The 26,315-nt window shown below is 40.3% G+C and overlaps 1 protein-coding gene across 12 annotated transcripts in view; it reads left to right on the plus strand.

The window, feature by feature from the left end:
• Nucleotides 1-26,315, plus strand: part of DOCK10 (dedicator of cytokinesis 10) — a 259,148-nt gene that overhangs the window by 182,909 nt on the left and 49,924 nt on the right. For all 12 annotated transcript variants that reach the window (XM_084780928.1, XM_084780930.1, XM_084780929.1 and 9 more), the window contains exons 16-28: nt 739-818; nt 2,392-2,579; nt 3,146-3,211; nt 5,058-5,150; nt 9,364-9,487; nt 9,670-9,791; nt 10,468-10,554; nt 11,813-11,905; nt 12,335-12,453; nt 14,406-14,475; nt 17,632-17,745; nt 19,930-20,001; nt 24,291-24,437. In XM_084780928.1, coding sequence (XP_084637054.1) covers nt 739-818; nt 2,392-2,579; nt 3,146-3,211; nt 5,058-5,150; nt 9,364-9,487; nt 9,670-9,791; nt 10,468-10,554; nt 11,813-11,905; nt 12,335-12,453; nt 14,406-14,475; nt 17,632-17,745; nt 19,930-20,001; nt 24,291-24,437 — 1,375 coding nt within the window. The remainder of the gene's footprint in view (nt 1-738; nt 819-2,391; nt 2,580-3,145; nt 3,212-5,057; nt 5,151-9,363; nt 9,488-9,669; nt 9,792-10,467; nt 10,555-11,812; nt 11,906-12,334; nt 12,454-14,405; nt 14,476-17,631; nt 17,746-19,929; nt 20,002-24,290; nt 24,438-26,315) is intronic.

A 26,315-nucleotide genomic window follows, 5' to 3' on the forward strand; every position in this document is an offset into this window, starting at 1 on the left:
AACTTCAGAAAAAAGAGATTGGGTTATGTTGGCTTAGGCTCTCAGGGGATATAGTTCTTTGTGGCACAGAAGATACAGGGACAAGAGCAGTGGTCAACTGGTCACATTGCATCCACGATCAGGAAGCAGAGAGTGAACAACAGAGCTGGGCTGTAAAACTCCAACACCTGCTCCCAGTTCCCCACTTCCAACTGCAAGACTCTTCCTCCTAACGGTTCTGCCATCTTCAAAGAGCACCACCATCCGGAAGAAGGGCAGGAAGCAGAACTTCCAGAGCCAAAGAGTGGACCTGCAGGATGATAGGCCAGGGAGAAGAGCCTACACACACAGTCAGATCATGGTTAATCAAAACAGCAAAATGCAAACTCAGCAATTGCAGCAAAAACTAGCTTTGACAATGAGATGCTTAAGAAAATTTAAGTAAGTATTGACAAGACAATACTATTTAATGTTACACTCATGTGGTCACATGTGTAAGTGAAGACAGAGAAAATAAGCTTAAGGTATTATTCAGGATATCTGTAATCTGACTTCTCCATGATTTTTGTTTTTATTTACACTAGCTTTATTTTACAGGAATTAAACTAACCAATGACAAAAACCAACACACTATCATTTGCTGTCTAGGCTTTACTCTTCTCAAAGCTCAGAATTATAGTAGAAGATAGGTTTTGCTTTGAAAAGGAAAATAATACTGTGTGTGTGTGTGTGTGTGTGTGTGTTGTCGTCCTTTCACAGAGCTGACCGGATAAGCAAAATGCAGACTATCCCTGGAAGCCTGGATATTGTTGTGGACAACGTTCCCTTGGAGCTGCCAAGTATGATACCAATATCGCTGATGTCACAGTTCATTTAGAGATTTCTGAGTATCCTGTGGAAGGGGTGCTTGTTTGGTTGGTTTCTCAGTTAATTGGTTGGTCCCAAAATTTGGGTTGTTTAGGGGATTTTTGTCTCCCAAAATGGAAATGGCATTCGTTATGCCCTAGGAATAAGGGACTTATTTGTCCACTGAGAGTGACTTTATAATGTTAACCAAATCCTGAATAGCCTATGACCTCTTATACAACTATGGGTTCAATATCCAGAAAGAAATTAAGTTATTCACATCATCCTTAAAGCCCTAGAGTGTCACGATGAAAGTCAGGTCTCGTAGACAAATAGCCAATAGTAAGAAAATTCAGATTCTATCTGACTGGTTCTGCCATACCATACTGCCAAAAAAATTACTTTGAGCACTGAGCATAGCCACCTAAGGGACTGGATATTATTATGCATAATTTCTACCTCCTCAGGAACATGGTAAAACTCCTGCTTCTACTGACCTAAAATTGAAGAGTTTCAGAACACAGATAGAACCAAGGTTCCCTCTAATAAATGACTGGGCAGAGACTAGTGACAGGGAGTATTAGGCTGGCCATCTATCCTGATATGTCTCCACAAATCATTTTAATATAAACTATAATGAGAATTCTACCTTAAGCTCTGACCCCAAATCATTTTTACATTGACTAATGGAAAACAACGGAGGGCAAACTATTTCCTCTGTGTGATTTAGGGAGCAAGGTTTTATTATATATAGCCTATGGAAAACACAAAGCACAGAAGAGAAAGCTAAATATCTTTGAAAGAGTGGTATGGTATTTGAGAAATTTGAGCATATAAAAATATTAAATAGATCCCTGGTGAAGTATTATAAATGTTCCCTGACTTCCAAGTATACATATCCCATCCCTTTTGAGCCCAGGACTGTTCTCTACAGAAAAGGAAGGCATCAGCAGGCCTTTCTCTCTTTCAACATCACAGTTTCTACCTTAAAATAGTGTAATGACAGAAGTTGATTTGTACATCCCTAGATATTTTTCTTTATTTTTTTCTTTAGGGTATTAATACAAAGTTATATTTTTTAAGATAGTAAAAATCGAAGAGAAAGAAAAGTAACAAACATGTATAGAAAGATTTAGGCATTTACTGTAAAATCACTCCCTATATGAAAAATTACTATTAATTCATCTGTTGCTATCAATAAACTACCCACTGAATAACTTTTATTCTGCCATGCAATAATATATGTGTTATGTTTATAATAACAAGTAAATGCCAATGGGTTACTCTTTGTTTTATAAAATCTACCTAGTATATTTATAGACAGGAAACAATATAAAAACTATAAATCAATCTCAAAGATTTTCCATGTTTCTTATCCATGAGTTTCAATACTAAATATATGACTTTCTCATCCCCAAAGCCCAGATCTCACATTTTTATGCTCTTGGAACACAATACCAAATTTCTGTTTTAGATGGATTCATGTTAAAATATGTTAAGCATTGCTCACTTTAGAAGACCCATAGTAAATGACAAGCTCTTATTTTCTGTTTTTTTTTTTTTAAGACTGTGTGACATCGTCCTTTGTCCCTGTCAAGCCCTTCAACGTGATGGCTCAGTCAGAACCTACAGTGGAAGTGGAAGAATTTATTTATGACTCAACAAAGCATTGCCGTCCGTACAGAGTATACAAAAACCAAATTTATGTGTACCCCAAACACCTCAAGTACGATAGCCAGAAATGCTTCAACAAGGTATGGCACATGCTTTTGTGGCATTAACTTCTCAATTCAACATAGTCAGACCACACAAGGTGGTTCTTGAAAGACCCAAAACCAATAACTATGGGCCAACACTTGAAGGAAATGCTTAGCCAGAGGTGGGTTCATCCTAGAAGTCACTTTAGAATTACTTAAAGATGAGAGTATTTGCAGTATCTTGGAGTGTTACAAAGCAGTTCTCATAGAGTTCTTCATCACTACAGAGTTTTAAGATTCATGGTTGTGTAATACATTAATAATCCTTTCTAAAATCAGCCTGACATGAATTTGATCTAGACCATTTTTTTTGTTTGTTTCTTATAATGCTCTGAAAATAGCATGCTTAGTCCTGTACTGTGAGCATTTTTGTTTCTTTTAAAAATCTCTCCAAATCCTGCTGTTTCTGAGGACCATGGATAGTGTCACAAGACAATGTTGGTTATTCTACAATTTTTTTCAGATTTAATTAGAAGCTTCTACTTATTTTAAGCCCTTACATTGTTTGGGGTGTTATTTAAGAGGAAATTACCATCTCCATTTTCCCCTCACTATAATTTCAGGCACGAAATATAACTGTGTGCATTGAATTCAAAAATTCTGATGAAGATGGTGCCAAGCCCATGAAGGTGAGTCAAGTCACCTGGGGACACAGCATGAGAGAGGGGGCAGGCACCTTGGTTCTTTGCACCACTGGGAGAGTTTGATGTGAGTGTGGCTAAGTGAGGAGTGATTTCAGCCATCTGTGAAAAATTCTAGTCTCCCATAGTTCTTCATCGCAGGACTTGGAAAAAGGGAAGTCATTACAATGTGAAACAAGTACACGAATACCATGTGAAGAATCTGTCCTGTGCACCAATTAGCCCACCCCTTACCTCAGCATGCTTGATTTGTAGCAGTACATCTAGCCTGCCTCCGTGCAGAGAAAGGCTACTACACACAAAGGCCTCTTGGCTAATGCAGGATGTCCCTTGAAAGCTCGTACTTATGTACAGGTCTGTTGACTAATGCAAGGTGTCCCCCCATAGAGCCCAAATTTATGGAGCCAACTGCCCAGGGGACTAGAAGATGGCTCTTAAAAAAAAAAAAAAAAAAACAGTCCAAGTTGTTGATCATATGAGTTGATATTATCACTATTTTGACCTATAAAACTTTAACTGGATTGCCCTTTCCTAGAGTTCATACATGATACGGGCTTTTTTAAATTTTAGGAGTATCAAATAACATATAAAAATAAAGAGGGCCCGGGCGTGGTGGCGCACACCTTTAATCCCAGCACTCGCGAGGCAGAGGGAGGCGGATCAATGTGAGTTCGAGGCCAGCCTAGTCTACAAAGCGAGTCCAGGACTACCAGGGCTACACGGAGAAACCCTGTCTCAAAAAATACAAAAACAAAAACAAAAAATAATTAAAAATAAATAAATAAATAAGGAGGGAAGTTATTTTTTTACTAAGCCTATAGTCAACTCTTCTGGGTTGCCATGAATCAGAGGGAGGAGGAAGTGAGGAACCAAGACAATGTCTAACTAACCCTACCATAGCCTCCAGCTCTTTGTCATAGCACCATCAGGTACAAATCATGCTCTAAGTTGAGTTATGCAGCCAAGAAGTCTGAGGTCTTATTTCAATGCGTGATGATAATCTTAAGGATAAGCTGACTGATGTAAAATAAAGAGGGACTCCTCAAGATAATTTTGAGGCACTGTGAGCATCCACACAAACCAAGCTTTTCTATAGCATAGTTTCAGGAAAGAAAAATTATCATGTGATGTCATTGTTAAGCAAGCAAAAACAATGGCCAGGTAGGAAGTATGGCGGTCTGAACCACAGAAGCGCTTGTAATGGGGATGGACTAGCAAAGAGGCTGGAGAGCACCTTCAATAGCAGGTGTCTGGGTTCCCTGCTTCATTGAGTTCTTAAGAGCACACAGAGACATGGCATGACCATATGTAAAACTAGAAGCCAGGCCCCAAGTTTCAGATATAGGTGCCTTCTCACCTGTGTGATTCATGAAAGCCTATCTAGTCCTCTGGCCACATCAGAAGGCTGAGATAGACTATAAAGACCTAGGTCTGACCTCCCCGCTCCACCATGGAACTGGCATCCAGCCTAGCCTTAGGACCTTAACTCTAGACAAGGTTGGTTCCATGGGCCCCATCAGGAAGTCATCCTTCAGGAATCTGTCTTGAACATCAACTCATATTTATGGTAGCCAGGAGTTATATATCAAGTTGGTTCAGTACTCAACCCTTCGGCCACACCTCTAAGCTAAGTAAAGGCTTTTAGGTGTTCTTTCACATCCCACTGCATAGTACTTACAGGACAATGTACCAATAAAGCTCAAAGCTAACTAGATGATGTCCTGGGAAGCAAATCACCAAGGGTGCCTTGGGACTGGGCCTAGGAACTGAAGAGTTGACTTTCTTGAATATTTCCAGGCACTCACGATTGCTTACCTCGTAACTTTCTAAACAGTGTATATACGGAAAACCTGGCGGGCCCCTCTTCACTTCAGCTGCCTACACAGCCGTGCTGCACCATTCTCAAAACCCAGATTTCTCTGATGAGGTAAGGGTCAGGACCTCACTGCCTCTGCCTAAAAGTAATGGGCGAGCAGGGCAGGGCTGCCTTGTCTAGACCACATCCCACACTGAGAACAGTCATATGCACTTCCCAAGACCGGTAAGTGACACTAGCTGATGATGATCCTGGTGAATGTTTCAAATTCCTGCACTGAGTACAAGGCCAACCTTAAAAATGTGATGGTTTTATTATGTTATTCTTTTCAAGTTGAGACTAACTTGTCTCATTTATTTTATGGGTAATTTTAATAAAGTTTAGATTAGATAGCTTTATCAGTCTGTGGCAGCATCTCATGTGATAGCCAGAAGACCAGATGCTGTGAATTCTCAACACTGTTGCTCACACCTGCCTGAATTTCACTGAGCTCAGTCTCCTCATCCTGTGTGGTTAAAAGTGTGACTTGCCCTGGAAAATTCAACACTCTTACCATGCACCAAGCGTACCCCCGTCACCTCACTTAACTCCTCCATAACTCTGAGAATCAGACACTGTTATCACCTCCTGTTGTATAGATGAGGACACTGTGGCTCAGAGGAATTACTTTACCACGATCATATAATTACTAAGTGACAGTCAGCACTCAAACCAGGCCATATAACTCAGATAGAGGCTTCCCAACTTCCTATAACATAAGAAACATCACTAGGCTTAGTGGTAAATTGCCACACGCAGATTAGCTATGTTATAAACAGCTTGAAACTCAGCTTCTAACCATAAGGCAAAAAAATGAACTACTGTAGCCAGCTAGGATTTTATGAGCTCCTCTACTGATGTTGTCACAAATTAGCACCCTTTAGTTGCTTTAAAAAAAAAAAACACACTGTTTACAGTTCTGGTGGCCAGAAGTCTGAACTGGCTGCCATATGGCTGAAATGATGGTACTAGTGAGGCAGTATATCTCTCGAACTTTCTAGAGGAAAATCCGTTTCCTTACCTCTTGCAGTCCCTAAGCATCACCTCACACCTTAGTCGGTGACTGCTCTCCTGCCTACCTTTTATAAGAACTACCTTTGGACCGGAAATGTTGCTTAGTTGATAGAGTGAGTATTCATTCACCTGGCATCTCTTAAGCTCTAGGTTCTATTTCCAGCACCACATAGCACTGGTGAGGTGAGCAAGCCATTGGGAAATAGATGTGGGAGGATCATAAAATTAAGACAAGTCTTTGCTACCTAGAGAGTTTGAGGCCAGCATGGGGTACATGGGATCTTTTATGAAAAGGAAGGTGGGATTCATATTGATCATCATGTCTTACCTACTTTTATTATCTTGCACAATCCCATGATTCCCCACTTTCATCACATTTTTGAAGTCCCTTTTGTCTGGCACAGTCACATATTAATGGGTTCTGGGTCTTAGAAGACAGAGTCATCTTTGGGAGCCATTCTCTGTCTACCACCCCATGTCACACGTTTATCGTTTTCAAACTAATTTACAGAATTCCATTGCCTTCCCTCCTACCTCCAGCTCTATTTAATGGTCTTATTTTACTTTCATCAATGCAGGTCAGAAGGCTTTAAAAAAAAAAAAGCTAAGGAAAAGAGTTATGACCACATTACTGAACATCTACAGTATTGATTGACCTTTTGACAAAGCACATGTGAAAGATGCGTTTTCTGTAGCTGTAAGAATTTCTGAAATTGGTGTTCTCACTGTCTCAATGCTATTAAGTCTAGATTTTAATCTTTTTTCATTTTCTTATATTTCCTGGAATCTCATAAAACCTATAAACTTTCCACATGACATATAGATTATTAATCAGTTAGTGGTCTCTGCAGCACAGATTTAATACTAAAGTTTTATTTTCCTGATTACAGGAAAAGTGATCACATTAATTTTAAAATGGGTATAAATTATCCAATGCATTGTTATAATAAAATGTGGATATTCGCAGGACTTTTTAAAGTGAGGGGTTACGAAGGCTACTTTCATGTCATTTTGTCACAAGCTAGAGTCACTTTAGAAGAGAGACCCTCAGTTGAGAAAATGCCCACTCTGGATTTGCCTGTGGGAAAGCTTGTGGTACATTTTTTATTGTTGTTGCTATGAAATGGTGTTGAAGAACCAGATCGCTGTGGGCAAGGGCTCCTGAGCCGGGCTGGTCACTCTGGGCACTGTAAGAAGACAGTGTGAACAAGCCAATGAACAGGATTTCCCGTGGCTTCTGCGGCAGGTCTCTGCTTCTGCCTCTGGCTCCAGGTCCTACCCTGATTGAGTTCTGCCTGTCTTCCCTTGATAATGGACTGGGAGGTGGGACCATAGGCTGAGACAAGCCCAGTCCCGTAGCCATGGGTTCTTCTTTCTCCACTCCTTTTTCTTTCCTTTCAGCCCTCTAACACTAGGTAGGAGAAAAGAAAGGATAGAGAGGAAAGGGAGATATGGTATCATTAGACCACTTCCTCTTGATTAGGGGCATCATGCTCCTTGGGGCAAGTATGATCTTTGCCATCAGGATATATAATTTCTTCTTGTTGTTTCTTCTTTGTGCATGACTACTTAACAAACAATGACCAACAGCAACCAACAGGCAACCAACAACTCCCGTATCAGAGCTCTAGCATTTATATACCCTCTGAAAAGTCCCCAGAATTCCAAACATCACACACTCACAGAAACTATCTGGAGCTGGCAAAATCTCCCTGTTGGAACACTAGGCAAACCATAGTCGTCAGCTGGGAAGCAACCTCATATCCTCACACATAGGATTAAAACATGTTCTTATAATATTTCTGTGGGTTTCTTTTTTTTTTTAAAGAAACAAAATTCTCCCTACAGATTCCTTCCCAAGTTGTTTTTGGTCATGATGTTTTATCACAGCATTTGCTGGAATTCTTGAGTATTTGATGCATTGTTATGTAATCTTGAAGTTGGCTAAGAAGAAATGTCCTAGTGTTCTGCTTATCATTGTGTATTTTGAAATGTATACTGGCTTTTATAACTACTTTAGTACACTGATACAAATAATATATTAGCTGGCAAATCATCAAAATCAAGGGATCCTCAAGCTTTATCATACATATGAAGTATCTGGAAGATTCTTTAAGAGGGATCACTAGGATTCAGGTGTTTAGCATGTCTGGGTTAGGCCTGAGATTGTATGGTTCCAGGTGATACTGATGCTACCACTGCAGGGACCACACTTTGAAATCTACAGTCCTAATTCCTTTCTTAAATAGAGTGAAAGTAACTACCCAGATACATAATACAAATATTGTTACTAATACTAGTAGTCCATTGTAATTGGTCATTGCTTGACGTAACTTTTCTCAGAACAACTTAGCGACTCATACAAAGCTAAGTGCAGGTTACTTGGATAGGCTCCTGGAATCCTGGTGTACAGGGGCCATTAGAAGATTCAGGACTGTCTTGGAAACCCCCTATCGCTAACTCTACCATCTTTTACTCACCCAGAGCTCTCAATATCTCTGGCCTTGAGTCTCACCTCTGTAGTATCCCCTTCACAAGACAATGGGGGAACTGAAATACATGTGACAGAGCTTTGAAACCTACCTTGGAAGTTGCTATAAGATATAGGTAGTTATTTCAAACCCATTCTTTCCAGACATATAGAAGAACCCATGGCAATCTTATGTTTTATATTTGTGTCTAATCAGAGGCATCATGTTTATTTGCTACTACAATAAGCCATTTCATATGTTTGTGTTGTTTTAGAGAAGTAGATGCCAGGCTTGGGTTACCTTGCTTGCAGGCAGAGTTGTCAGTGATGTGCACATGAATTCCCTGGGCACCATAGTAAAGGGCAGGTGTTGATTCTGCGGCAGTATCTGATATTCTGTACTGCAAACAAGTGTCCGTGTAATACTCACGTGCATGAGCACACTCTGGAGGCCAAGACTTATGCTTTACTTATAGTAGTTCTTTAATGTTTTCTTTATGATCTGTATTTCTGTCGGTAAATATGTGTTTATGAACATATGTGCTTAATACATACTCTAGAAATGTAAATTATGGAATGAGAGGCAATAGAGACAATCTAAATTTCCATCGACCACAATGAGATGTAAAAATAGCATATTACAATATTACAGCCATCAGACTGAATATTTGTTGAGCATTAAATCATTTTTGATAAAACACGGACCTAAATTTCACTTTGCCTCCTTCAAGGCTGTTGTCTTGTGCTAATGCTAAGCAAATGATTTTAATCCCAATTCAACTGTGATGTCTTGACTTGCAGGTGAAAATTGAGCTACCAACACAACTCCATGAAAAGCACCACCTTTTGTTTTCTTTTTATCATATCACATGTGACATCAATGCCAAAGCTAATGCCAAAAAGAAAGAGGCTCTGGAGACTTCAGGTACTTACCAGAAGTGACCTCAAGTAGGTCAATGTGACATAACTCAAGTTGGAGACCATTTTGAAAAGATGTGATTTATTGATTCTTAAATGAAGTTAATGTTCATAGTGACAGATGGTATGTCTGTGCTTCTTAGCATAGAGGTTTATCTTCTAAGTTTTCTCTGTGTTGTTTCTTTGCAGTGGGATATGCTTGGCTTCCTCTGATGAAACATGATCAGATAGCTTCGCAGGAGTATCATATCCCAATAGCAACGATTCTGCCTCCTAATTATTTAAGCATTCAAGATTCTACAAGTGGAAAGGTATTGAATAATGTATAATTTACCAAAAATAAATAAATAAAGATCAACCAGGAAATCTGGCTATCTTTTTCCTTGCTATTTAAACTAGCATGATAGTATGCCCATTGTAGTTACAAAGTCAATTTATGATAAATAATCCAACTCTTATTTTATTTATGGCTTCTAAAAAAAACATTAAAAAATTACTCCATGAAAGTATGTCAGGCTCCATGAACTCTGGTGCCCCATATTTGACCACTTCTCCTTGGTGGGGAGGCCTGGTGGCACTCAGAGAAAGGATAAACAGGCTGCCGAGATGAGACTTGATAGGCTGTGACCATATAGTGGGGGAGGAGTTCCCTTTCTGTCACTGACCTAGGGCTGAGAAATAGGGTGAAAGAGGGAGGGAGGGAGGAACGGGAGGATACAAGTGAGGGCATAACAATTCAGATGTAATCTGAATAAATTAATAAAATGCATTTTTTTAAAAAGCCAATGCTCTTCTACTGAAGAACAACAACAAAAAGAAAAGAAAGAAAGAAAGTATGTCAGGTTCATCCAAAAAACTTCCAAATGAATTTGCACATTTTTCCATCTCTAGAGCAATTGTGGGAATAACAGTTCAGGACAGCAAACTGTCCTGGCTTGACTCCTTTCTCTCGAATTGTCAGTGATGGTAGCAAACTCTTCATTGCAGCACGGCGGAAGCGACGTTAAATGGGTCGATGGTGGCAAACCACTTTTCAAAGTGTCAACCTTTGTTGTATCAACAGTGAATACTCAGGTGAGTACCATGTCCTACAATAAAGGCACAGGCTGTGATGTAAAAATCTGACAGTGACTCCTGCGTGTATAGTGGGGAAAGCATCGTTTCATGAGATGTGAGATGGACAGGTGGCTGAACGTGCCAAGGAGGAGACTTAGAGTGTACTCTCTGAGAGACCCCTAATGTCATTCAGATCTTAGCACCACTGTCACTTCTCCTAAGTCTTCCTGGTTCTCTGAACAAAAGACAACCCTGGGCTATCTTGTCACCTGCCCAGAAGGCATCTTGCTTTTACTGTGAAGCACTCCTCAGGTTGTAAATAAACAGGTGCCTGTGGAAGCTGGCCACCCTGCTGCTAGACGGACAGCCCACAATTGAAGTGATCACATCTGCCCTGCTCTCCTTCTGTCAAAAAGACCGACCAGGAGCCTGACAGGCAGTCAGCTAGCTTTCGGTAACTGACAACCAGCTGGACAAATATGTAAAAACATATCTGGGAGGAAATGAACTGCAAATAGAAAACGGGAACGGCACACCCTGAAACGCCAGTGCGAGGGGAATCCATGCCTGATGCCCACCTAGACTGTCCACTGGAGAGGCATGACAGATACATTTTCAACTTCACATTGTTTTTTCATTTCTCGACTACATAACTCAGCTCAGAACTTGGAGAGATTCCAACAGATTAAAAAAAAAATAAAAAGATTTCCTGGATTCTTATGTCACACTTTGGCTTGTGCCCTAAAACCAGACCAATGCTGACACGTAAAGCCTGGTAATACCCCTAGGCATGTCAAAAGCTACAGTGCCCTTCTGAAATATGTAAGAGAGTTTTATAAAGTTCTTTTGAAATATAATGGACATTAGAAAGAAAAGAATATGGAGGGAGGAAAGGAAAGAATAAGAGGATAGCAGGAAAAGAAGAAAAGAGGCAGTCCTGGCCGAGAGAGAGGGAAGGAAGGAAGGAAGGAAGGAAGGAAGGAAGGAAGGAAGGAAGGAAGGAAGGAAGGAAAGAATCCAGCCAGCCAAGGTTTGTCATTCTCTAGCCAGGGCTATTTGGCCAAGATGGATGAGGGAACTGTGAGTATGAAACATGTGAGAGAGCGGGCATCCTCGGAGTGCTGTAGTTCAGACTGGGGCCTTCAGTTGACCCCACTGTCTCTGGGGAAAGGGGGCTTTAATGTCTGATTTCATGAGGAAACGCTGTCTTGAAGGGCTGGCCGCTGTCACCGAGTTTGTGTGCCATCACAAATTAACCCTTCTTTTGCCTTTGCAGGACCCACATGTGAATGCGTTTTTCCATCACTGCCAGAAAAGAGAAAAAGACATGTCTCAGTCGCCAACCCCGAGTTTTGTCCGTGCTTGTAAGGTAACGTGGCATGTGGAATTAGTGGTTTCCTGCATGAAAACTGGCAGAGCCAACCTATTTCCCATGAAGAGCAAGCTAAGAAGAGGTGATTAGTCAGGACTTTAAAAGGCATTACCTTTCAGGGAGCAAATGACTTTTACTTCATAATTTCTACATGGTTCTGACCTATTTAAAAAAAGGGAGAAAAGTCAAAGATCAGCCTTTTATCCGAAATAAAGTATAATTGAAAATTAGAATGTATTTACCATTGCTAATTAGGCAGAATCCATTCAACTTGACCTACACTCTCTGCCACAGGGAAGCAAGGAGATGAAAGGTCAGACAAAGTGGAGCTGTGCTAGGCACATCCCATTCCTGAGAACACCTGCAGAACGTGTTGGCCTATTTCCCTTGTTTATCTGTGTGTCTCTTTCCACCAATTCGCTGCAGAACTTACTAAATGTGGACAAGATCCACTCCATCATGAGCTTCCTGCCGATCATCTTGAATCAGCTCTTCAAAATTCTAGTGCAGAGTGAGGAAGATGAAATCAGTGCGACTGTCACCAGGTATCCATAGCAACGTGGGTAACCTTTGGTCATGCAGAACCCTGATGATATGTTGTCAGCGAAACAGCCACATAAGAGCTGGGTGCAGTGGTGCAAGCCTCTAATCCCAGCACTAGGGGAGGCGGGCAGAGGTAGGCAGATCTCTGTGAGTTCGAGGCCAGCCTGGCCTACAAAGTGAGTCCAGGACAGCCAAGGCTCCACAGAGAAACCCTGTCTCAAAACAAACAACCAAAGACAACAACAACAAAAGAAATAGCCACATATGTATACATTTCATGTGAGCATATTTTTCAGATTTAAGCATTTCTCCCTCTCAAACCCTTATTTTCTGACCTCTAATTATTATCATTAGTAGAGTGCTACATGTGTTTCTTTTGTGTCTTTAGTTTATTTTTAGATAACTGTAGATTCATAAGCAATTAAAAGGGATAATATGAAGAGGATGGGAGTTCCTGTTACTTATTCTCCCTGACTGGCAGCACAGACACCTACCCATCTGTGTATGTATGAAATTATGCTGTGTGTAGTCAGTTGGCGTTAGCTTTTTTCACTCATCACAGTTTTCCTAAGATCCACCCAGGCTGTCCATCTGCGACTAGGTCACTTCTTTTCACAGCTGAGTAGTAGTATATGATACGGATCGTACCACAGTATGTTTAAGGATTCAGTTGTTAATAGATGTCCCAATTTTTTTTCCATTTGGGGGCTATAAAGAATAAAATCACTTTAAATATCCATATATAAATTCTATGTAAACGTAGCTCTAATAGTTTACCTTTGACATGAATCCACTGTAAGGCACTAGCTGTACAATTCATTTGTTTAGTGTTAGCCTGGGTTTTTCTTTTCTTTTCTTTTTTCTTTCTTTCTTCTTCTTCTTCTTCTTCTTTTTTTTTTTTTTTTTTTTTTTACTATACTGATAGAGTGTTTACCACAATAGTTGTATCATTTCATAGTCCCACAGAATTTTTTAATTACATGTTTCCTTTCTTTTGTGTTAAATTTGGTCACAACCTACTCTCCCGCCATCACTAATGAGTCTGGTCATGAACTCAGAATTTCGCATTTACATTGTTTTGAATTAACAATATACTTATATTGGTTTGTTTCAAAAGTAGCCCTAACATTATGGGAGAAAATCACAGCTAGTGTTGAAATACTGGCTGTATCTTCCTAGCTCAGAGATATACTACTTATCCTTTTTGCAGTGAAGGCTTTTACCTTTGTTTTTAACATAAACCCCTGAAGTTCTGAGAATTTCTTTAAGGTCACTATCATTTCCACAACTACCCAGTTCTGAACCTAGATTAAAAATCCCAAATTGCACAATTAACTAGTGTCCCTTTCAGCTGAGTGCTTATTTCCATGTTGATTTTTCAACAAAATTCTTAAATATGGCCACCTCTACATCTTTTGGTATTTCTGAGATCTCCCAAAGTTCTCCAACGATGTAGCAACTGGTCATGTTAATATGAAAAAGTATCAGTGTACCGCTGCTCTATGAAACCCTAGCCCAGCTAATGAGGGCACTATACAGCTTAACCTAATCTCTTTTTCCAGAAATAGGTCTTCTGCTCACAGGTTGGAAGGTGAGCTCTTTAAAATGGAACATGATCGTTAATCAGAGCCCAATTAGGTGCTTTAAAAATGATACCTTTTCCAGGAAGACAACGTCAGCAAGTGCATACATTCAACTCGAGCACAGTGCGTCCAGCTATTACACCCAAGGCCTTATGTATACCTTAGTCAGTGCTTGGGATGCTTCTGCTTGGAAATGGCTCCCAGGTGATAGTGAGTGAGGAAGGCAAGAGAAGGATGTAAATCGGTTGGTTCATTCATTCATCTATTCACCCGTTCATGAAATACCCCATCTTCCAAGCACTACAGTGTTAAAATAAAGTGCTGTCTGCATTCCTTCTGCCAGGGCCACTGAACATCCTTGGTTTTTTCAGGGTTCTGGCTGACATTGTGGCCAAGTGTCATGAGGAGCAGCTAGACCATTCCGTCCAGTCATACATTAAGGTAGGGAGTCACCCTTAGGGCACTGGTCATGTCCACTGTGCTGTGTGGCTTGTCTTGTTTCCTGTCTGCACTGAGTGGGGGGTTCTCACCCTGAGGTTCAATGGTGCCCACCATGGTCAGAACATAAGTCCCCACTAGCAGAATTCCATGCCTCTGCCTTCATGGGCTAGTTGTATTGCTTCAATGTAAAAGTGCTACATGCGTGTGTAAATGAATATTGTCATGGAAATAGTGGAAAGGGGGAAAAAAGGAGAAAACTAACGTGCTGCTCCTTTGAAGCTGACATTAGAAATATTTGAAATTTCTTCGCTAATTTAAAAAGAGGTCTGCGGGTTTGTTGAATGCTCTGTGTTTCTTCTGTAACGTTTTCTTAGCTCTTTTTATTGTTTTCTCAGGCATTATTTCATTTCCCCAGTTACTGTATATTTGTACCTGCTTCTGGTATGTTGAGTCCTTTATCTTCTGGCATGAACCATTTGCCCATCTCATTGGTGTGCACTGCTTCCTCGGTGTCCCTTGTCAAGTGTCTACTTGGAGATGTTCTATTCTCATCCTCAGTCGGCTGTGAATTGATGCCAATGAACTTGGGATGATGTTTGCATTCTGACAGCTCTGCCCCAATCATGGTTTCATTGACTATACAGAATGAATCCAATCTAGGAGTGGATACAAGCATCCTAAATTACTATATAATACATACAGAGCTTACATTCCTATTTGGATGTTGATTTGGGAAGGAAATATATTCAAGTCATATATAGGAATAAACATATATTTGTGCATCCTAGATGCTTATAAATGCAATTGGATAAGAATTAGAGCCCTTTGTGATAAAAAAATGCTTTTTTAAAATCAATAATTGGTGTCAATAGAAATGTACCTACAAAAGAAAGTAGCTATAAATCTCATTCTTGAATGGACCACTCTGCGATTCCCCTAGCAATGGTTCCTGACTGTGTATTTTCTGCCATAAATGTTGGATAGCTTCCTCAAATACCATAGCATGGGTGTGTGCCCCTCTTTAAAATAACCTGATACTAGAAATAGTTATTTCACAGCAACATCCCTGGGATATACTTTTATATGCTTGGACCCTGACTTTAATTGACAAAAGCTAATTCCACTTACAAATACCCTTACTTTGCTAGTGGATTGATGAGTGTACTCACCAATGGAATTACTGGGAGAGAATTTATCTTCTCAATGTTTACCCCAACTTTCTATTTCAACCTACAAAGAGAACAAGCAAATAAAACGATGCCTTGAATCTTTGTAGGTTGATTCTGGCAACTCCATTTCAACCGTAGTGTCAATATCCTCTTTCAAATGGAGTTGTCTAAAAATATATTAAGGACTTCAACTGCCATGGCTACTTCTGCCATCACCAAGGTCAGCTCCTGTGAAAACCTTGGATGCTCAGACTCTTCCTCTACGGAGCTCCTAGAAATGTATCTTGGAATGGGCTTCATTCCCAACCAAGAAACATGAAATATCTTGGCAAGAGCATCTCAGTCTGCAACACAGAAGAGAGGCAGTTTATCTTCTTTGTTCTAAAGTAGTTCAACTCCAGAAATACACTTACAGGAAATGTCAGATTGAAAATTCCTAAGAATATTTTAGAATTCATTTTCAAATAAACAAACATTTCCTAATAAGTACAGCCAACCCATGTGCCTTTCTGGAAGAATCCCTAAACTAAGAAATGAGAGACTAAAGTCTAACCAGTAAAGTGCCCTGAAAAGAAGAAACATCACTTTTTTCCTATGATACACAAGTTATTTGGTTAACAGCCTGACCTTGAGCTGGGAGTCTGAAGTTATTTTTACCATAGACGGAGGGGCATTTAACATATAGGTGTATATTAAATCCCGAACTCATTAGCACTGTTAAAAAAAAAACTGATGGGCTGATTCTAACACATGCTTGTATATCCTTGAGTGATGTGATAGTCATTGTAATTTATATTATTCACAAGTAAATGAAACACCATGTCAAGTTCAGTGGTACTAAGTGCTGCTAACTCACTCCATCTACAGTATCAAAATTGCACACATACACCATGTCCTTTTCAAAGATGTGTGTCTAAGTCCATCTAATGAAATGGGGGTATTTCACAGGGATTTACAGCACTGGAAATTCTAAGAATCAGGTTTGCAATGTAAGGATATCCCAGTGCTTGCTGAAATGAATTACCTTTCAGGCTCAATAACTGCATTGGATTAGACAGTTGATGGTGGGTTTGTCTATATATGAAGCACAATGCTTAAGGAAAATTAGTCACCCTTGGCTGTAGCTGGTTTTATGAGTCCACTAACTCTGTGTCTCGCCTTTGAAAGAGCTTCACACCTCAGGGCATACCATGGTCCTAATGTGCGTCCAAGTCCAAAGAAAAAATACAAATCCAAAAGACTATGTATCAGTCTCTTGGCTGCCTTCCCTCTCAGTTGTAGCCTATCCTAAATTGTGACTGCCGTGAAGGCAATATCCTTTCCTGAGGCAAACCCATCTCCTATATAAGCTACTACAATTCCATATGAAACATTTTATGTCTTCAAAATGTGTGTGTTGATATACGTACGTTCTTAAAATATATGAATAAATAAGAGGAAGCATCACCAAGATAATCCTTAGACAAAAGAAAGGCCAAGTAGGCTGCATTTGTTATCTTACTGATGGCTGATGCTTATCAACCTCTTGATGCTAGAACCTGGCCTTGTGAGGGACCCACGTCCTCACCTCTGGAAGGCACCCGCTTCCCCACTTGGCTATTTGAGTGGGTGCTCTACCCTTTCAGGATGAAGAATTGCTACCATGCCACCCGTTACCGGTGGAAGGAAAGAGAAGGGGAGTGTGTCCTAAGTAGGTGGGTCCAAGCCCTCCGTGATCCCTTGAACCTGCTCAATGGCTCTCTGGGCCTTTCTCTTGATTTCTACAAAAAAAAAAAAAAAAGAGTGCCCAGGAGAGCTTAGGTGAGCAGGGCCCTATTCTGCAAAGACCCCAAATAGGAGCAAGTGTGTCCTACTCATATCGCCAGGCCTCCATGACTCCATGACAAAAGCTGACACAAGCAATTGATTATGAGAAATGAGATATCTGTATAACCTTAGAAGTGTTTAAAGGGTAATTAATTTTGTTCACTTTTTGGGTTTTCTTTAGTTTGTATTCAAGACCAGGTCCTACAAAGAAAGAACGATACATGAAGAACTGGCTAAAAATATGAGTGATCTTTTGAAGTCAAATGATTCGATGATAGTCAAACATGTCCTAAAGGTAATTCTCTTCTTAATAGTGGAAACAGAATTCCTATCACAGGGCTCGCTGATCTCCACAGGTCTTTTCGCTTCTAGATTGTAACATAAGTTTCAATTCAAAACTGAGTTATATCTGCGTATCAAGTAAAAGGGGGTGTCTATATCAAGAGAGCAGAGGGGGATAGGTTGTACCCAAGTTAAGCACTTTGATCTAAAGGCAGAATGGATTACTATAAAAAATTATTAAAAACATTCACAAACAGTAAGTATAGCATGAAGATTGGACAGCTAGTTACAGTAAGAAAACTTCTTAGGAAAGGGATATAATGGTATATTAAAGAGCATATTTACAATAAAGAGTAAGTGAGTGATAGCAAGTTTTTGGTCTCAAATTGGAACACATAAGCAGGCATGAAAAAGAGACCATAAAAAAAACCTATAAAACAATGTTATGGAACTCTGATTTTTAGATGCAAGCTTCTTGTCTATTGTGATTTGACAAATTCACCTAACTAGAGCAAATGATTAGCAAATACTTAGAAAGGTAATATGACATCATAGGCCATCAGCAGAAGTTCACACACAAAAAATATCTAAATCTGACAGTCCAAGCAGCTAATTTTTTAAAGGAGCCTTGTGAGTATATTCATTCATTCAACCAAGATAAAGCAGCCAGACGCCTGATACTTGGGATGCATTACAACAACGACTAAAATTCCGTGTCCTGGGAGTTTATCTTATACTGGGGGCAAAATGAGCTATTGATTAAACATCAATTATACATTGATGGCAAATAGAATGAGAAAAAAACATAGAGTAAGTAATAGGAATAAGCATGCTCAGGGAAAAAAGTGAGACTTGTACCTCTACGAGGGTAGACAGGTGGCCTGATGGAGAACGGAACCCCTGAGAAGAAAATGGAAAGAAAGTAAGGGAGCTGCCCATGGGGGAACCAGAGCACTGCAGGTTCAGGAAGGGTCTTTACTACTCAGTAAAGATGTAGCACAGCTCTGGGTCTGCGAGTACCACTGTGGACAAGGATGGGAGGGGTTAAATGAACTCAGAGAAACCATGAGCATTGGGACATGCCTGTGGACCACCATCAGAGGAGAGAGAATCTGTTAACTTCAGAAACAAATGGCGGGACATTTGGTATACTGAGTACAGTTTGGGACAAGGTAGGTGATGGACGTGGTTTCAGTATGCCTTGGATTCTTTTTTAAAAGTCCTAATACTGTGAGTTTCACTTCCAACATCAAGCAGACACTTTGATTTTTTTTCCTTGAAGTGATGGAATCCCTTCACTAAGCCAGACATTAGCCCCGCCTCCCTTTCGCCTAAGCCACTCCCTCTGAATGAGGTCGATGCTCGTGCGTAGGTTTCCAAAGCACTGCGCCAGCCACGTATAAGATCACCATGAGCATGTTTGTTCTGCCACCAAAGGGCATTTGAAACACAGCCAGTTTGTGGCCGGTGCAGTACTATGACCCCATGCTAATGGCTCCATAATGATGAGACAGACTCTAAGCATAGTTTGTTGAATTAAAAGGGCAGTCTCAGGAGAACTGGTTAAGAATAGCACTTTCTATGTGGAGTTTAGTGATTAAAAAAAAATTTAAGTACACTGTCACTGTGTAAGTATTGGTGGGAAATAATTAACACATATGAAAATGAGCACAAAATTGAGAGCCTGATGAAGATCCTGCCACAAACGCTTCATTTCGGTTCTAACTTACGTGCAACAGAATCCCACAAATAAATCTTTCATGAGCAAGTGCTCAGAAAGCCATCTCAAGCAAATTGTCAACTTTTTACCCTAATTGTTTATATTATTAAGAAACTGGAATATATATTATATATGTTATGTATAAATATATTATATTATATACATATATTATATAATATATAACATATAACATATAATATTATATAATATGTTATATATTATATATAATGTAATATATTATATAGTATTATAATATATTATAACTTTGATAAAGGTTATCCTATAGTAGCAGAGACTGTGTCACTGCCCCGGCCCATTTGACTTACTAATTTACTTTAAGATATGTTACTGCTCTAGTCCACTTTACCTACTCATTTACTTTTTAAAAAGCACAGCTCTCTTGTATTGTAAACATTATAATTATCATTATTTTACCATAGATTAATAAATCCTCTATTATTTGTTTTTCCCTTACAGCATTCTTGGTTCTTCTTTGCAATTATTCTAAAATCAATGGCACAGCACTTGATTGACACAAGTAAAATTCAGGTAAGCTCACAGGTAATACAGCAATGTAATATCATCCAACAATTACACTAATGAACATATTCTCATTAGTTCCACTTTTATTGGCTGTGTAAAACCTTAGCAATTTATGTTAATTGCTTTTTAAGTGCAATAAATGGCCGTGTGTGTTAATAGAGGCCCATTCAGAAGCAGATGTGAAGACAAAAATTACAAATACAAAGATACATTGAGGAGACATAACTATAAAGGACAAACAGGACAGGAAATATGAGGTGGGCAAGTCTGATAGCTATGAGAGAAAATGGAGAAGGAAGAGGGGCTGTTTAAAATGAGCCAGCTTTCGGCCTGGCCAATGTGTCCAATCTGGAAGCAAAGGATGGTTGTTGGAGAAATGGTGCTCTGCACACACGGATCCTGCGGGCAAGTCTCTGCCAGCTCCATCACTGACTGGAGGCAGCCTGAGATAATGTGCTTTTGCCAGCAATGATTGTTTGGGTCTCGGATATGGCAGCTTTTTACATGTTTTTCATGCATTACAGAAATGTCCGGGCTTCTGCAATCTGCAGTTATCATGGCACAGGGCACACAATGGAGAATCTGCTCCCCCACGGGCCCCGATAGGCCTCTCTTAGAAGAGCAGTGGGTGGAATGAACTCCAGGTCTTATTACAGCTGCTGGTCTCCTCAGAATCCTGCCTGCCTGAGCACACCATCCCTTTTTCTCCACTCCAGATCCTCTCCCTCTAGCTCATGGCTGGGAAGGTCTTGGTGACCCAGCAGAGTGTGTGACCCAGACCCTCCTCCCAGAGTGGGGACAATCCGGTGGCCTGACATTGCTGCAGCCAGGGTGGCCGCGTGTGATCAGGCACCCGACCGTGAGCACGCAAGGGAATGCCTTGGGTTCTCACACACCTCTCTCAGCTCCCATTTGGATAAAGCCAAGGAGGAGCTCTAACACGCGCCCCCGCCTACCTGCACCGCTGGGAGTAGAGTCAGAACAGTGGCGGGCACGGTAGGGTTCAGTGACATCGTTCTGACTTGCCTTCCTAGTGGGAGACAGGCATGTCAGGGCTCTCTCTGGCCAGCCTCACAGGGACAGCTCCAACCAATGAGCTCCATGCTCAGTGTTGATCCAAATGTCAGTTTCTTCTTCATGTTTGATACCTCGATGGTACTTGAAGAGATCGTCCCCCCTCTTTCTAGTATACATAGCCTTGGTAATTGTCCCTAAGGCTTTCTGAAGAAAAACCGATCTTTTTCTTTACTGCACACGTTACTTAGTACAGTTTTCAGAAGCTTTCCTCTAACTCAGTGTTCTCTTCAATTCATATACACTGGATGTAGAAGTTAATTCCGTCCAGAAATCTACATAATGAAATAGACACCCTCATCTTCCAGTTTCTGGCCCTGAGTCCTTTATGCATGTCAGTTACCACCATTTCCCAGCTCCTGAGTATTTCACACATCATTATCCAGCTGTATGTGTCCCTCAGAGTCAAGTTCCTAGGATATGCCCCTGGCTTTGCCACTAGTCACGACCCCACAGCCAAGCAAATCACATGACCTCTGTTATTAGGGTGACCCATTGCCCCTATGGCTGTTAATGAATCAGTCCTATGACTGCCTCTGCTGTCCACAAGACACCATGGAACATCAAAATGATGAGAGTATCAGCACCTTGTTGGTGACTGGGGGTCATTCGGGTGTTTACTGTGCTCTCTTGTGCGACTTCGTGTTCTAATAGGCTTAATGGTCTGAGTTAATAGCAATTCCTACGTGTATGCTTCCTTCTACAACTCTACCCCAACCTGCATCCTCTGCTTCAGTGGCTAAGACATTTACAGTTTGACTTCAAGTGACATAAATCCATTTCTAGGATCTGAAAAGCCATCAACGCCTACAGGAAGTTACCTACTATTTAATCTCACATGCTCATAAAATGCCTGCTTATCTCTTGATCCTAATGTATGCCCTTTTATATTATATCCCTTTCATCAGATAGCTTCAGGGTTCTAATATTAAATATATTTCGTGTTGCTCTTGTAGATGCTACCTAGTTTTCATAGCATAGTTTTCATAATTCATAGATTATTATGACAGCTCCTCTATCCTTCTTCGTTGGGCCCAGGAAGCCTTTAGGTAGAGAGGCCTTTTCAGCAAGGACGAGGTGAGTCTGCTTCCCTAGACTTTGTCTATTTCCTTTCAAAGCCACAGCTTTGTGGCATTTTCTCTAATGAAAGAAGAGCTAAATGTTAGAGGGAGATAGGAGACACTCTATAACCAGTAAAGGTGAAGGAAAGCACACAGGGGGCCTCGCATCCCCAACCAGAAGACAGCTGAGGTTACTCTCTGGCCTCCACCCCTCCACACACACATATATATACCTGTCTGCACACATACTCCACACAGACACAAGCACAATAAGGAACGAAATGACTACTGCTTTTGTACAGGTAAATTGGTTACCCTTATTGCTAGGGAGAAGAGTAAAAATGGAATGTGTGATTTAATTGGTGTATTTTTATCAATTTGTATGATTTCAATAACAAATTTTAAATGTACAGAAAGAGCAATGATGAGGCTTCAAAATACTTACAACTGGTATTACAGAAAGAAAAATAAAAGTCAGCACCGATGTCCTATTATTAAATCTCCATTTAAAACAACTCTTGTAATAACAGCCCTCGCGTTTTGTATTTTTACAGTATGAAGGGCTGGGTGCTTGCAATTGAAAATTACATGCTTCAATCTCACTCTAATTGCAGTGACAAAATTACTAAAGCCAACTTGTAGAGATGAATGGGTTTTATTGACCTTACGGGAAAGGCCGGTATATACACAAAGAAACAGCTTGCCTCTCTCAAACTTTCTCCTTCTATACAGACATCTGAACATACCATAAAGTTGCATTAAATATATATATAACCTCACATCCATGTTCTTCTGAACTTAGTGTCATGAGGATCTTGATATATCTTATTTGTGGTAAATTCTGGAACCAGAGAGTTAGGCTGACAAGAACTCATGTCATAAACTATTTCAGACCAGTGTCTATTCTCATCCAGTTATGTACTTATTTATTATAGGTTTTTACACTTTTATTGTTGTGTGTGTACAATGTGCGTGTGTGTGTGTATGTGTGTGTGTGTATGTGTATGAGTTCATATGGAGGCCTGAAGTTGACATCAATCACTCTCCACCTTATTTTCTTGAGACAGTCCCTCACTGAACCTGTCATTTAGTGATTGGCCTCACAGTCCAGCCATGAGCTCCAAGAATCCGCCTGTCTCTGCTCCTAGCCACTGAGATAGGGTTGACAGTGTAAGCCTCTAGGCCCAGCCTTTGCAGCTCCTCCTGCTTCCAAAGCAGGCAATTTGTCAACTGAGCCATCCCCTGGACATTCATTATCATCATAGCTCTTTACATTTTGTCAATGGCATACATAGATACAACATATTACAACCATACCCACCCCTCCCCATGACCCTGTTTTCCCCCTTCCTCTCTTTCTGAACCTCCCCTCCCCACCCCCCCACCCCCCCACCCCCGCATAGGCTACACCTATGACAAAGCTACATCCCCTCCTCCAGCACTCACTAACAGTCATTAGCCTCTTTGGGAAGCTAAGTAGGCTCTCATCAGCACTTTCTCTACCCATGATTGAAAGCTTAAGGGTCCAGTCTTGTCCAGGTTTCTATGGGCACAGTAGCCATAGCAATGTCATACTTGGATGACAGCAGTTCAGGACACTCTTCCCAATCCTCCATGTTTTAAATTCTTTTCACACTCTCTTTTGTGATGTTCTCTTGGACTGGGAAGGGCTCCTGCCTATAGATGTCTCTTTTAAAGCTGGGCACTCATAGATTTTACTGGAAGGATTCCTATATGTTAAATTTTATTCTAAATTAAAATAAATGGAGCTATTTGAGTGAAAATTGTTTTAGAACAACATTAATTTTAAATTAATATGTTTTATTTAAAGTCTAATAGTTATTTCTTGGAAGGCAAGAGGAAGGAATTAACATATGAAGGCATATGAATGCACATGTCTTTGTGATTTGAGTATTTGAGATGAACAGTGTTTAATGAAAAAGTGTAAATTTACTAGTCAGGCTAGAAGAGAACACTTAATAAAAAATGGTAGAATTATGATCTTGAAACTTAAAAGGCTTTCAAGTTTTATTGCTGCTTTCAAGTTTTCTAAAGAGTTCCTTTGATTTGCTGTCCTATAAAATAAGGTAAGTCTTTCTGTTGCTGTCCTGGCTTGGTAATTCACACACCACATTTTTAGTAAAATTATTCTTTCCTTAGCTTCCCAGAGCTCAAAGATTCCCTGAGTCTTACCAAAGTGAGCTAGACAACCTGGTGATGGGCCTGTGTGACCACGTGATTTGGAAATACAAGGAAGCCCTTGAGGAGACGAAAAGGGCGAACCACAGCGTTGCCAGGTTCCTTAAGGTACATCTATGTGAGGGCACAGTTCTGTCTAAGTCACTCTGGAAGTGGCTGCAAGAGATCCTAAGTGTCATTAACGTACTCTCTATTTATGATGAAGTATCAGAACTCTGGAGTAAGAGGAACACTTCCACTTCTACATCTCTTCTCTTGAAATGTGTTTTAATACTCATTCTAACTTACAGACTCATTAAAGATAAATAAAGGTTAGGTAAAAATGGGCATCCGAGTGTTGTCAAGTCAGGATGCTTTCTAAATAAGTTCATACAGTAAGAGGAGATGTTGAAAGGAGCTACATTGTGGTGATGTCATTCTCCTGAGGTATGTCCGCCTGTGACATGACATTTTAGATGAGCCATTGATGAGATAATGACACTACGTAGCCAACTTCAAGATTATGGCACTGCTTTTATGTGGCCTCTGGCTTTCTTTAGCCTGATGGTAATGTTATGAACTATTCATAGAAAAAAATGATCAATTTGAGTATGAAGCAGGTTTTATTTACATTTCCAATTATCTCCCAAACTAGTAGGATTTCATAAGGCTTTTTCAGACCTCTTTAGTTGTGATCATGCCACCTACTACCCCTCTTTCTCCTCGTCCCTCTGCCCTCATACCCACTTGAACCTTTGGTGCCCAGTATTTCCTCCCTTGCTTTTCCATCTCACATGTGTTCTGTTATTTCCTCTTAGATTTTTTACTTGGGTTTCCAGGCAGCGTCTTCACACACACTCACCCCGGTTAGCCCTTCCCCAGGCCTCTGGCTTCTCATCCACATCAGGCTGCTAGCTACTGGGGCCTTTACGTCCTCACCGTCCCTGTCTCTACTTTCACTGAACCTACCTTCTACTACTCACTTCCCCTATTTATTTTCCTTAAAATAGAAAAAAAGAGGGTGATATGCATTAAAAGGGATGAGAGCATAAGAGGGAAAAAGTGACTTGCATTTTCTACCACACGTTAAGGCCCATGAGAATAAAACATATTGCTGTGCTGCTAGCGTACTGGAAGTGCTTGACAGAGTAGAAAATTCGGTGCAAATATTTATATGAAGTCCAGCTTGTAAGCAAAATACACTTAAAGAAACAACTGAGGTTTTCATCCCTAAACTGAAAATAAAAAATGATGACAAAGCAAATTTCAAAGAAGGGGAAAAGACCTCATATATACTGCTCTTGGCTTAGATGTTTGGTATGTGTTCAAGTAGAGAAGTGTTTATTTGTAGTGTATTTATACACAGGTAATTGCTGCCTATGTATAAACCTCATGTGGAAGCAATTGAAAATGTCCAAGATGAAAAAGTAAACGGTAATGGTGAAAAGCATAGTTTGGCAATAAATACATATAACTAATAAAAATAACAAAAGATCACATAGATTTCAGTTTGATACACATATACACACACAAACGCACAAGAAGTTTGTGAATGGAAAGATTTTTGTGTTGTAAATGTCCACCAAGCATACATACTTCCAATTTAATGGCATTTATTAGCACAGAAGACAGCAAAGGCTTTGGGGGTGGTTGTTAGAAGTAATAGTAAAAAGGAAACAGAAACAGTACCAGATTTAGAGAATGTAAAATTGAAAGTCTTGATTTGGCCCCATGGTAGGAAACGGTGAGCCCTGAGCCTTCCTATCTCAGCACTGCCCTCTGGATGCCACATTATAAATCTCTTGTGCTCTCAGCAATCTGCTAATGGCCGTTCCTCAAGAAGGCTCCAGATGTTTCCCACTTTGGCTTGTCTAGTTCCTCATCAGTGGTCAGATAGTGTGAATCAGACGATCCTTACTTCCCTCAAGGCTGTCACAAGCTGCTTGACAGGAGCAACTTAAGGAGTGACTTGTTGACTGCTGGTTTCAGGGTGCCACAGTCCATCTC

This window comes from Acomys minous (assembly GCF_964271855.1).
Source record: "Acomys minous genome assembly, chromosome: 4".
Taxonomy (NCBI): Eukaryota; Metazoa; Chordata; class Mammalia; order Rodentia; family Muridae; genus Acomys; species Acomys minous.